This window comes from Micropterus salmoides, unplaced genomic scaffold, assembly GCF_014851395.1.
Source record: "Micropterus salmoides isolate LMB-PRFRI ecotype aquatic unplaced genomic scaffold, ASM1485139v1 Ms_hic_scaffold_2, whole genome shotgun sequence".
Taxonomy (NCBI): Eukaryota; Metazoa; Chordata; class Actinopteri; order Centrarchiformes; family Centrarchidae; genus Micropterus; species Micropterus salmoides.
The window spans coordinates 36,766,672-36,779,035 of NW_024041150.1; the positions used below are offsets into that span (position 1 = coordinate 36,766,672).

Below are 12,364 nucleotides of genomic sequence, written 5' to 3' on the forward strand. Positions count from 1 at the left end.
AAACATACCAAGTTATCTCTACTAAACATGATTAGTGCAATTAATCTTTCAGCTAAATAGTACAAACAACTAATGTTGTTTAGTAATGATAGCAGGTTTTGACAAAACATAAAAGAATAAGTAATGATCACTCGTAAGTTTAATTAGAAACAAAATCTGGGTTTACAGTGTAGTGACGAAACTCCCTCTGTAGTTGTTTGTCCGTTTGGGTTACTGTAGACACATGGCAGCGCAACATGGCGTATGTAGATAGATATGTCTCATTCTAAGGTAATAAAAACACAACATTTCATTTTTTATGGTCTTTTTACACCACTGAAAACACAGTTATGGATCTTATATAGCATTTCTTTCAATATCCTCCTAAATATTGAACACTGGACCATCAAGTTGGAGGTTTTAGTGACTGTCCGCTCCAGTCTGTTGTTGGTGAGACTGACTGAGCAGAAAGTGAGATATGATGTGAAAACGCTGGATTTATATGTAGAAGAGAACTTTTAAGCATGTATTTAGTGCTTTATTTGTAGGTATAAAGAAACAATGGATCTAGAGTACATGTGGTGAGAGGCTAATGAGGAAAGTGAGCAGGTAAACAAGCAGATAGTCAGTTGACTGCAGGGCAGAAAGGGGAAGTTAGAACAGGTGAGCGGGGCCCAGAGGAAGTCTGGTGGACGGCTCAAGATTGGCAGGTCTGCAGAGTAGGAAAACAATATATGGTCTGGTAGAAGTGAACAGGGAACTGAGACAGGAACAGACAGAGAGAGTAATGCAGAGGGCTGGAGAGGAGAGGGTACGTCTGCAGAAAGGGACTGAGAGGCAAACGGTGACATCGTCTTATTCTGTTCAAGCTGTATGATCATCTACATTTCACCTCACTGAAGCAAAAAAGTTTTTCAATGCTGCTCTCACGCCTGATCTCATTTCACATAAAGTATTTCTCAAAGTTCTGTTGTTGCTTGTAACTAAGAGTTCTGCCTCCTTCACATGAACACTCTTGAAGCTGTCCACCACGGCGTCTCCAGACTCTTTGACGTCTGTCACATGCGCTCAGTGTGAACCTGCTCTAATCGGACCTGCCAGTTCTTGTGATCTCTGTTGAATGCCAATCAAGCTGCACAGTGCTGTACTGTGAGCACAGATCCCTTGAGAGGACATGAGGCCCTCATTCCACCCTCATGAAGTCTGTTTAGACAGCAACATGCACTCCTGTTCCTCCTCGCACAAAGGAGCAGAGACGGGTCCTGCTGCTGATTTGATGACTGGGTTGACATGTCCATACGTGAAAACTTGGAACGAGAGTTGACAAGATTTTTCACACTGTTGGTTTCACTTTCTACGCCTTTTGTTTCCTCAGGGTCTGTATTTGTCTCACACTCTTTATTTTTTGAGCTTTAAACACATTTATACTGTGGGGTCTGTTTTAACATGTCTGGTTGGTTTCTGTTTATACTTCTTAGTCAACTTGTGACATTATATCTAATAGTATGTTCCATGTTCCCACCATCAGTCTATAAACAATCCTGTATCAGCGTGAAAAACAGCAACAACTTGTTATTAGCAGTGTAAATATAAAAAGCAGATGACACTCTCAAACTGATTAAATGTTGAACAGACATTCATGTTTTCCAGAGAATTGATCCTTCTGACACAGAAATGGATTGCTTTTGTTTTGGTCAGAAGTCGTGTCTTCTGCTTTTCAACAAATGTGTGTGTTTAAACAGTGTTTTGCACTGAAATGACCTCCAACCGAATGTTTTAGAAGAATTAATAGAATACTGCAGGTCCTGAAGGAGACTCCATCCTTGGACGCCTAAAAATTTAAAACAAAACTTTAAATAAACTGGTTGTTTTTAAAGTTAAACTGATGTTTAAATATGTGTATTTGAATCATCAAATTTTGTATGAACTGTGGAAACTTTTAATCAGAAAGCCTGTTGCGCCCTCTTGTGGTTGAAGTGAAACATTGCAGTGTGGACTCCAGCAGATCTGCTCCCCTTCTTAATGATCCAGTTTGTGTCTTCATGTGGATCAAACATGTCTCTTAGTGTCCTTGTTTTTATCTTGTAGATGTGCAGCTGATGTTTGGGGTGATGGAGGTTACCCCAGCAGTGGAGCTGTTCATTAGGAGACCATTCATGCAGAGGAAGAGGAGATGAGAGAGGATGAAGCAGTTAATGAAGACAACACATGAAGAGCAGTTATGAGTAAAGATGAAGAAAACTCCGAGTCCGAGTCTCCGGGAGGATGAACACTTGGATCAGAAACATCTGGATAACATCAGAAGCCATGAACTGACAAACAGTCCTGCCATGTCTCCAGTTTGCTCTGCAGTTGATGAAGATCAGGTGTAATGTTTAGCCGCCTACACCAGCCGGTACTTTGTGTAGTAAAATTTAGACACAATTATAAATAAATACCCCATATAGAGTTGATCCAGTAACTCACAGTGAAAGAAACAGCAGGTGATGGACAGACAGGTGGTCGTCCGCTGTCTCTGTCCATGGTGCTGAACTCACCCAGAAAATCTCTCTGACCCACCTGATCCATTCAGGTTTAAATGATCTCTATAATCCATATCTATAAATAATGATTCCCAAATAAACAGGCTTATTGAACAACGGTATTTATTTACATTTACATAGTTAAGTAAAAGTACTTTAACCACAGTGTGAAAAGTAAAAGTAATTAAAATTCTTATTTAAGTAAAAATACAGATATAATTATTATCAGGAAAATTTACTTAAAGTCGGTTTCAGCTTCAGTTTATCAAACATTCACATTCATACTTAGTTTTCACTGGACAGGAAGGGGATGAAAATGTAATCTGAAAAGTAATTAAAGCTGTCAGACAAATTTAGCGGAGTAAAAAGTAAGTAGTAAAGTAAGCTGTATAAAATGGAAATGCTCAAGTAAAGTACAAGTACCTCGGATTTGTATTCACATGCAATCAGTAACTACCAGATGAGATAAGTATTACAATAATAAATAATTCTTCTTCCTCTGTGCCGCAGAGCTTCATTGTCATCGAGTCACATTGCTGCGCTGGTGACGTGTTCCTCTGCTTGTTTTTTATCCTTAAAACAGATTTAATAATCTCTGTTAGTTTGTTTTAAAGTCACATTGTATGAAAAACTGCTTTGCAGCGTGCATTGTGTTATAAACTGTCAGCTGTCTCTGTGTTGCTCTTCCTGAAGTTCAGGTTCATCTCCACAGTTCTTCCTGCTGTATCATGAGGGCATTTTATTTCTGTCCATCGTCTTCATTGACTGAAGTGTCCTCTTCAGCTCCTGTTCTCCATTTCACACTTTACATTTTCCTCACTTTGTTATTGTCCCTTCTTTTCTGTAATGATATCACGTTCCTCCCTCTTTCATAGCTTATTTGTTTGTTCTTCGTCTCTCTTTCCCTTTCTCTGTTGGTCTGCACTTTCTCTTTATTCCCCAGCTGCTCCCAGGTTCTCCATTTCCTTTTGTCCAATCAATTCCGTTAACTCCACGCCGTCTTCATTAGTCTTATTTTCATTGTTCGTGACAATATCTTTTTCAGTTTCCTGGTTCCCCTTGCCAACAGAAGAAAAAGCAGTTAAAAGGTGCTCTGTTCATGTAGTTTTGCTTTAGAACAGAAAACTGATTTCAAACTAAATACATTTTATGCACTTTGCCATCTTTTCTGTAATGCTAATGATGTCATGTTTGTTTTTTAGTGGTTTCTCTTTCATTTGTTTGTTCTGGTTCTCTCTCTTTTAATTGATGTGAAAATGAGAAACTAAAGCAGCAGAACAGAAATATGATGGTTGAGCTGAAAATATTTTTACATCAAAATGGAGAAAAGACATTTTGCATTACAGGTACAACATTTAAGTTTTCATTCCAATATGAGGAACAAAGCATCTGAGACGAGTGCCACTTCTTTATTTTCTTCTTCATATTATGGTGGATGTTCTTGTTCCACTGATCGCCCCCTCCTCTGTAACAGGCTCCCAGGCCAACCAGTAAGAGTCACTGGTGCACTGACAAAGACATACAGGTGGGAACACAATTGTACTGAACAAACCTAAAGCAGGATACAAGGTATCCAGCACTCCGTGGTGTTGGACAAGTGCTACCTCTGCACCACATTTTATATTTCCTGTTCTGTTTTTTTAAAATTTTGCCTACAATATATCGTATATGCAGTATATTTTAATATCATGTATATAGTATATAATAAAATGTATGTGACCTACTTACAGTTTTCAATGGATAATATATTACTACTATGAACACCGAGGCAGCAATGCAAAGAAGAATGGTGATGATCAAAATCCAATCAGAAGAGGACAGATCCCTGAAGAAACCAGCTGAAATGATACAACATAGAACAGCATGACACTTTTAAATCAAACTATACTTCAAATGTTTAAATCAGTATTGATACTTTTGAATTCACCCTACATGTCATTATATAGCCAACCGTGAGCTCTGACAGTAACACAAAAATGGAAATTAACATGTGACTTACGTTACGGCCTTTTTATCCATGTGATAATAAACACTAAGACGCCAATTCCAAGACTAATGATGATGCTCCAAATGCAATTCCAACAATTCAGATCATTGAAGAAACCAGCTGAAATGACACAAACCAGAACAGCATGACGCTTTTTTAATCAAGCTACAACAGTTTAAACAAAACAGTGGTATTTTGTAGAATTTATACAAAACTCTTTCTAACCTGTAACCTGGATGTGAGTCTCTCTGGTCTGGTTGACGTCCTTCTGTTGGACTCTACAGGTGAAGCTGTTGCTGTGTCTCTTCTCCACAGTCACTCTGCTGCTGACAGTATAGAGGTCATCAGGACCTCTGACTGTCTCTGTAGGTCCAGCAGAGAGGAGGTTTCCCTCACTGTCCAGCCAGAACACCTCAGGCTCTGGATACCAGCCTGCAGACTCACACTGAAACACCACACTGTCACTGTTATCTGAGACAACCTGTATGATGGGCGAGGAGACAGCACCTGAGGAGAAGAGAGGAGGAATTAGGACAGTGGGTTTAACTGAAACACTTATTAATAAATATGTCACTGATTTGTATGATTGTTAAAGTACATTAAAAACACTTTTTACTTAACATTTCATAAATTTCTTATAAAAGTCTTCTTTTCACTTCCTTTGACATTTTATAGCAAATCATTAACTACAATTATTATGTGGAATTTAAAGGTAGCCATTTGTGACATTCTGATCAATAAACTTATTGACACATTTAGTGAACATCTTCTCAGTGTCCACTAGCAGTCCATTCAGTGTGACCCGTTGGCATCAGTTTGTAATGCACTTAGCATCATAGTTATACACACTGGGAGAAGCCCTGTACCATCCTTTATAAAAGGAAAGGAGATAATGCCGTCCCACAATTCCTTGCGACAGACCCACGTAAATGTAGAAACAACAAAGCACCTGTTTTGTGCTTGTGACACGATCCAAAATCAAAATCCTTGTATGATTAGCTAAGCTCCAAAACCATGAATATAGACTTCTTCTCAGTGAAATCCACCCAGTTAGCAGGAATCTTGAAAAACAAGCATAATGATTTTTTTCTTTCATCTTAAAAAAAAACTATATACATTAATGTTGTTTCACTGAATCTCCCCATTGTGGAATGCACAAAAAAAAATTCTCTCCTTTGAAAATGTATAAAAAAGGTCAAAGCGTACACACCAGGAGAGCCCTTGCTCAATTCCTCATTTTTATTTAATTATCATTTTAGTGGCTCAACTTTAAAAATCTACAAATTATTCCAAAATATTTTCTTAGATACGATTCCACAGAGATGCCTCTCTACTGGATTCGATAAGTAAAATTAGAATCAGAAATTGAAGAAATTTAAACGATATCCAACCCTTGTTTGGACCCTGCTGCTGTACTGTTTATATCAGTGGGTCCCTGTTTGGTTTATCTTGTGCAGGTAACATGATGCACAATGCTGCCAGTAGTTTCACTGTTCCAGCAGTGATGTGCCAAGAAACTGGACCAGTAAAAGCAGGAAGAACAAGAAGACTGCTGCTGACTAAATGTGGCTGAACACAGTAAAAGCTTCTACAGTATCAGCTTTGCAAATGTTTTACAAGGAAGGAAATGATTCAACACGTTTGTTAGCTTACAGTTTTGGTGAGAAACACTACATGTAAACAGAACTACTGTTTGTTTACAAGAAAACTCCACAGGTCACCTTTAATGTTTTCTGCAGTCACGGTTGATTTTACTCCGACTTTGTATTTCAAAGTTTTCATCTTCTGTTTTACTTTGTTGTCTTTGTGTTTTGTCAAAGCTGCTTACGTCTAATAAGTTGCATTACTGATCTTTGCAGTCAAACTTTGTTTTTCATCATCTCTGCACATGGCATGAATTTGTGTCTTTTGTACACTACACTGATAATAGAACATGTGTTTAAAGTCAGAACATAAATAAATTTTTCACAGTTAATAATACACTTCTGCATGATAAACACAAAAGCTGTTCATCACAGTATATTTAATTATTATCTGAATAAAGCTGCATTCTGACTCACCAACAGTGAGCTGGATGGAAGCTTCCTTCTGCATTGATTGAAGGAAACAAAAGTATTTTCCTGCATCAGAGATTTTCACACTGAAGATTTTCAGGAAGACGTTTCCTTTAATCAGTTCATCCACAAACAGAGCTGTTCGGAAACGATAAGACGGGTTTTGATGTTCATCCATCAGTCGCCCATCTTGGCGAATATGGATGTACTCTGGCTCCAAACCAGGTTTGGCCCACACCACTATCTCAGAACTGGCGCTGACTGCAGGTTCAAGGTGACATGACAAAATGACATCATCACCAGCCAGTGCTACGATTGGTTGATGTGAACAAATCAACTCTGACTGAGCTGCAAAGAAAACAAAAGTACAAACAACAAACAGCAGCATAGCGTTATTCATGTCATCGAAATAATTAAATTAACAGTATGAAATAATCACTGAAATCTCTCTCAGCTGCATTAAAAACAGGGAACAGATCATCTAAATCCTGAAAGATGTGTGTAGATTATGTTAAATCGACCACTGGAGCCTCAGAGTCTGTATCTGACTCACACTCATCATAATTTTTAGCTTCAGTCACATTTATACTATAGAGCAGCATTATGGTGTTTAACATGTTGAATTGAGTCTTGTTGGTTTTTGTTTCTTCTTCTTTTTTGTTGACCGCAGTTTTTTTTTTGAGTCAACCTGTGACAGTATGTCTAACCGTAAAAGGCCTCAGAGAGTTTGAGCTGTGAGTAAAATGTTCTCACCATCAGTCTATCAACAGTCCTGTATCACAACTTGTCAATGGCAGTGAAAATTTTAAAAAGCAGCTGACGCTCTGATTGTATAAAGAAATTTGCATTCAGTGCAGATTTTAGGGATGGTAACGTTGGTCAATCAGTCAACCACTTTGGAAAGATTAGATTGGTTCCCATTAAATGTTGAACAGACATTCTGGTTCACAGAGAATTGATCCTTCTGACTTTAAAATCCTGACCGGCACCACCAGCGGGTAACAATGTTTGGGCTCAAAAACTATTGGGTAGATTAACATTATAAAGTAATTCCCATCATCCACAGCTGTACTTGTGTTTAGCTAAACTAAGATGGTGAACAAGGTAAAACTACACTGCTACAAATCATTGGCTGCCGTTGAAAAGTCAAAAAAAATTTCCTTTCCTAACCACTTTTCTTTAACCTTGATGAAAAATGTCAAAAAAGCGCCACAAAATTTATGTACTCAGTATTTTGTTTTAAAGATTCCAGTTTTTGTTGAGTTGTGTCTTTAATGTGTTACTGGAGTGTTGTGCATTGAAATTACCTCCAACAGACTCTATTAGAAGAATGATAAACAGTAAAACACTGCAGGTCCTGAAGGACACTCCATCACTGGACTCTGTCTTTGAATGCAGCATCCTGGAAATAGTTTAAAAAGACAAAATGCTGATTAGTCTGGTTGTTTCAATCATACAAATCAAACATGTCTTTATTTAGTGGGAAATTATCATGAAACCCAGTCTGATAATGATCTGATCTTGCCTTCCTACTTTGAAGCCATTTTTTTCTGATATTTCAAAAATATCACAGTCTTGTAAAAAATGTGCATTAAAAAGAGAACGAAGGATTTTAACTGTTAGGGTTATCAAGTGTGGCAAAAAGAAAGTAGGCTAACAGACGCACTGCAATTTGACTTTGTTTTATTTCATCAACAGACAATTCTTTATGAAGACAAAAGTAGTTCCGCCAGGCTGCCGGTGGGCTATGACGGTTGCAAAGCAACATACATCAAAGGCTAGAATTATTAGAACTATTTATTTATGTACGTTTCCGTTTATTGTGCAGCCACTAAGACTGTCCAGCGTCAGTAGATTGACTTTAGTAACTTATAATATGTTTGCTCTTGTGTGCCGGCGGCCTGCAGTGCGTAAAATAATAACACTTTAATATAATACCTACCAGAAAGGGCGGAATTGCGTCTCCTTGAGCAAAATCTTTGAACAGGCTATTGAAACTTAAACTTTGTTGCAATATCGCATACTGGGGCAAGTAGTGGACTGCTGAGTGTGTTTGTGTGTTTTCGTGTGTGTGAGAGAGGGAAATGTTGAACCACGTAAAAGCAATGATTTCTCTCTCTCTCTCTCTCTCTCTCTCTCTTATTATTTATTTATTTATTTATTTATCTCCGCTGGTAAAATGCGATCTGTATCAGATCGCATTTTAATACCAGGTGTAAATGGGGCGTGAGACCTCCACGAAGCTCAGATTATAACTCAGACCCTGTTTGTGGCGGAGTGAAACGGATCTGTGCAAAGGAATTCAATGTCTTACCCGTTATATACGCTCATTGTATTATAGCTATGAACCAATCAGATTGCTTGATTTGAGCTACCCGTTTTTATAGTAAAATCCGTCCATTTGAATTATTCTGAATTATCAGTGCAATGTGACAAAGTCACAAACATGTTAGGTTTCTTCAGTCAGTGCTTTGACCGGACACTGACATAAGATCTGGAATTGGGGCGCTGCACAGCGGCTGCTCCCTGCTCCTTTTGGATGGGTTAAATGCAGAGGATGAATATCTCAACATGTATGTGTATGTGACAAATAAAGTACATTTGATTTGATTTTCATTCAGCAGATGTAAAATGTTGTTTTAACAATAAAGATGTCCAATGTTTAATATTTAAGTTTTACTTTAAAAAGCAACTTTTAACCTGTAGTAGCTACGACAACTGGTAACTCTCCAATTTGATGTTGTGCTGTTGTTGCCTGACATGAAGTAAAGGTCAGTAGATGCAAATTTCCAACCTTTCATGCAAATAATACAATAGAGACATTTTTCACTTCATCTTTCAGAGTTTTACTAACAGTTTAACTTTATAACAGACATATTTGACATATTAATGAAGATCATAGTTAGCTTTAAATTGTTTGTACATAATAATTATATATATATATATAAAAATTAATAATGAAAGTCCACTTGGCTATATGTACATATATTATAATGAACAACATAAAAAAAATGAATAAAATATGTATTTAATAATCTTACTAACGTTATACAGTCAAAGATTATGAATTAATGATAAACAACGTTTAATGTAAAAGTTTAATTTTAAAATGTAATTTACCTGCAGTAGGACAACTGGTAACTCGCCAATTTGATGTTGTGCTGTTGTTGCCTGACATGAAGTAAAGGTCAGTACATGCAAATCTCCTTTCATGCAAATAATACAAAAGAGACATTTTTCACTTCATCTTTCAGAGTTTTACTAACAATTCAACTTTATAACAGTTTTGACATATATTGATAGCTATAAATTGTTTGTATATAATAATTTATATAAAAATTAATAATGAAATCCACTTGGCTGTATGTACATTTATTATAATGAACAACATTAAAACATTTATAATATAAAAATGTATTTAATAATCTTACTAACGTTAATGATAAACGTTTAATGTAAAAGTTCAACTTTAAAATGCAATTTACCTGCAGTATGGCGACTGTTAACTCGAGAAATTAGGAAGTGTGACCAAGGGCCTTTTTGAAACTAGACCCTCTCCACTTCCACTCCGTCACGGAGTCAACTCACAGCCAAATCGAGCTGCCAACAGCGGCCAACTTCTGGATGAACTTGACTCTCCCTAGCGTAAATTAAGAAAACTCCTCCATCGTGCAGCAAAGGTGTTACACATCTTCAACAAACCAGCATCGGTGCTCACTCAGGGGTGGAGGTACTTTCTTAAAATGCCCAAAGAGAGCGAGAGAGACAGAGAGACTACTCACACAAAGACACACACAGAGAACACACAGAAACACCAGGGAAATGCAGATAAACTGACACAGCATAACAAGTAGCTACATGCAAAAACTAAACTAACTGACCAGAGGAACAGTACACTGTTATTTGCTTTACCTTTGATTAGCAAATGTTTAAATTCCAATTCTAAATAATGTCTGAACTTCATCAGGAACAGCTGTCACCAGGGTTATATCTCCTAAACATCTATCAGCACACAACAAACTAATAGAATAGAGAGTTATTAGATGAGAAGCCTTCCATCAAAGTTACAAATTTACTGTTTAAGGCAGGACACTTTTTTCATATAGTGGTCAATTTTGAAATAGTTGGAGTTACCACACCTTAGCCAGGACAGTACAGAGACATTGGTGTATTTTGCTTCCATGTCTTCTTTTACTGTAATGAAAAGAAAACTTGCAAAAACCATTTGTTCAAAAAAAAAAAAAAAAACCCAGAAGACACTTGAATGTGAGAATATACAGTGAATATATGTGATATGGTACAGTGATGTACCAGTGCAAACAAGTCCAGCCTGAGTTCAGTCCAGAGCTTTCAGTGCATTCAGATCAGAATGGGGTCTCATGGGGTTGTTGAGTGTTCTTCTGACTGCTGAAGGAAAGAAGCGTTTTTTTTGGCGAGTGGTTTTGGTTGATACCTGTAGCACCTTCCACACAGGAGAAGCTGGAAGTGGTGAGAGAGAGTTCCTTGGTTATTTTAGCTGCCCAGTTAAAGGTGTGCTTAATCCACCGTGAGTTGACTGGGGGGAGGTCACAACCGATTAAAGGTTCAGTGTGTAAAGTGCTAAATAACAGGTGTGGTCCTCCATTTATCCAAATTTCACTTGTCTCTAATAAACCAGACAACTAAACTACAACAACTACTACTTATTCTTCTAACACTACTGCTGCTTCTACTTTATATCTATTCAACACACGATGAGCATCTACACTACCGGGATTCTACAAGAAGAAGAAGAACGTAGTGACGAAATTTGGTTATTTGACAGCCTTGCCACACTTGGGTAGTATAGGATCTCAGGTACGCATGGCGGCAAAATAAATCTTCCTGCCATGAAGTTAAGACCAGCTCAACGTGTGTGTCTCTTCTGTTCTTTATCACAAGTCAGTAAACACGCCATAAATTGACTGTACATGGTAGATTTCCAGATAGTATTATGTCGTGTTATGCAGGTCAAGTTACAGAATGTGTTGTTAGAGAACTCTGTATAACTAGCTAATGCTTACCTCCTAAAAATACAGGCAAAAGTATTATCAGGAAAATTTACTTAAAGTCAGTTTTAGGGCTGACCCCCAATAGTCCAGGAGTCGATGCTTCGATTGGCGGAGCCTGATTCAAGTGTGAATCTCAGCTTTGCAGCGAAACTAGGATCATGCCATTTTGGCGATATTGGGGTGCTCAACATCTGATTTTACATGGAACTACCAGTTTTCTCCCAATACGTTAGAATACAGCCTATTACAATACGTTTCAATGTTTAATGCTGTAAATAAACATGTAAAAAGAATTAAACTTCCAATAAATGTTTTTAAAAGTGCGCAAATAAATCCGTCAGTGCGCAAGTGTAGGTGTAGTAGTGATGGCAAGTTCGACTCTTTTGACAGACTCGTTCATTCAAATCTCGTTCATTAAAATGAACTAATCTTTTTTTGTGTCATTTCGTTCATTTGAACTAGGCTGGTTATTGTGGCGCTGCAGCCCTCTAGTGGGCGATTAAAAAACAGCGCCGTTCCCAAACACGGAAGGCTGCCTGGCTTGCTTTAATTGACAAAGTATAATGCACAAATTCACCTCTTGATTACTGTATTACTATATTATCATTATATAAACCCCCCTTGGGCCCACAACCAAATTCAAACCATGTAAAAACCACAGAAATATGTTGTCTATATGCAATGCACTACTCCGGCTAAATCCTTCCATTTTCACCACCAAGTTGTAAAAGAACTCCAGCACAGAGAGAGGAACAAAGAAATAAACACGGTCTGGATGCAGAATGGGCCACA

General features: G+C 37.6%; 1 protein-coding gene and 1 long non-coding RNA gene across 3 annotated transcripts; one reads left to right on the forward strand and one right to left on the reverse strand.

Moving 5' to 3' along the window:
- The first annotated feature begins 148 nt into the window (after positions 1-148).
- LOC119913254 lies at positions 149-2,432 on the forward strand. Its single transcript, XR_005446417.1, has 2 exons — positions 149-270; positions 2,068-2,432. It is a non-coding gene; the product is annotated as an uncharacterized LOC119913254 (long non-coding RNA).
- Positions 2,433-2,450: 18 nt separating this feature from the next.
- On the reverse strand, positions 2,451-12,015 carry LOC119913252 (butyrophilin subfamily 1 member A1-like). Of its 2 annotated transcripts, XR_005446416.1 has the most exons (8): positions 10,028-12,013; positions 9,663-9,713; positions 7,850-7,944; positions 6,549-6,890; positions 4,714-4,995; positions 4,501-4,608; positions 4,230-4,339; positions 3,528-3,559 (listed from the first exon to the last, which is right to left on the reverse strand). XR_005446416.1 is itself a non-coding variant. In XM_038732645.1 (7 exons), the coding sequence occupies exons 3-7, from the start codon at positions 7,941-7,943 to the stop codon at positions 3,434-3,436; spliced, it is 954 nt and encodes a 317-aa protein (XP_038588573.1). In that variant the 5' UTR covers position 7,944; positions 9,663-9,713; positions 10,028-12,015; the 3' UTR covers positions 2,451-3,433. The 2 variants fall into 2 exon arrangements, 1 of the variants encoding a protein (XP_038588573.1); XM_038732645.1 differs by lacking the exon at positions 4,501-4,608 and having other exon boundaries at positions 2,451-3,559; positions 10,028-12,015.
- Positions 12,016-12,364: the final 349 nt, after the last annotated feature.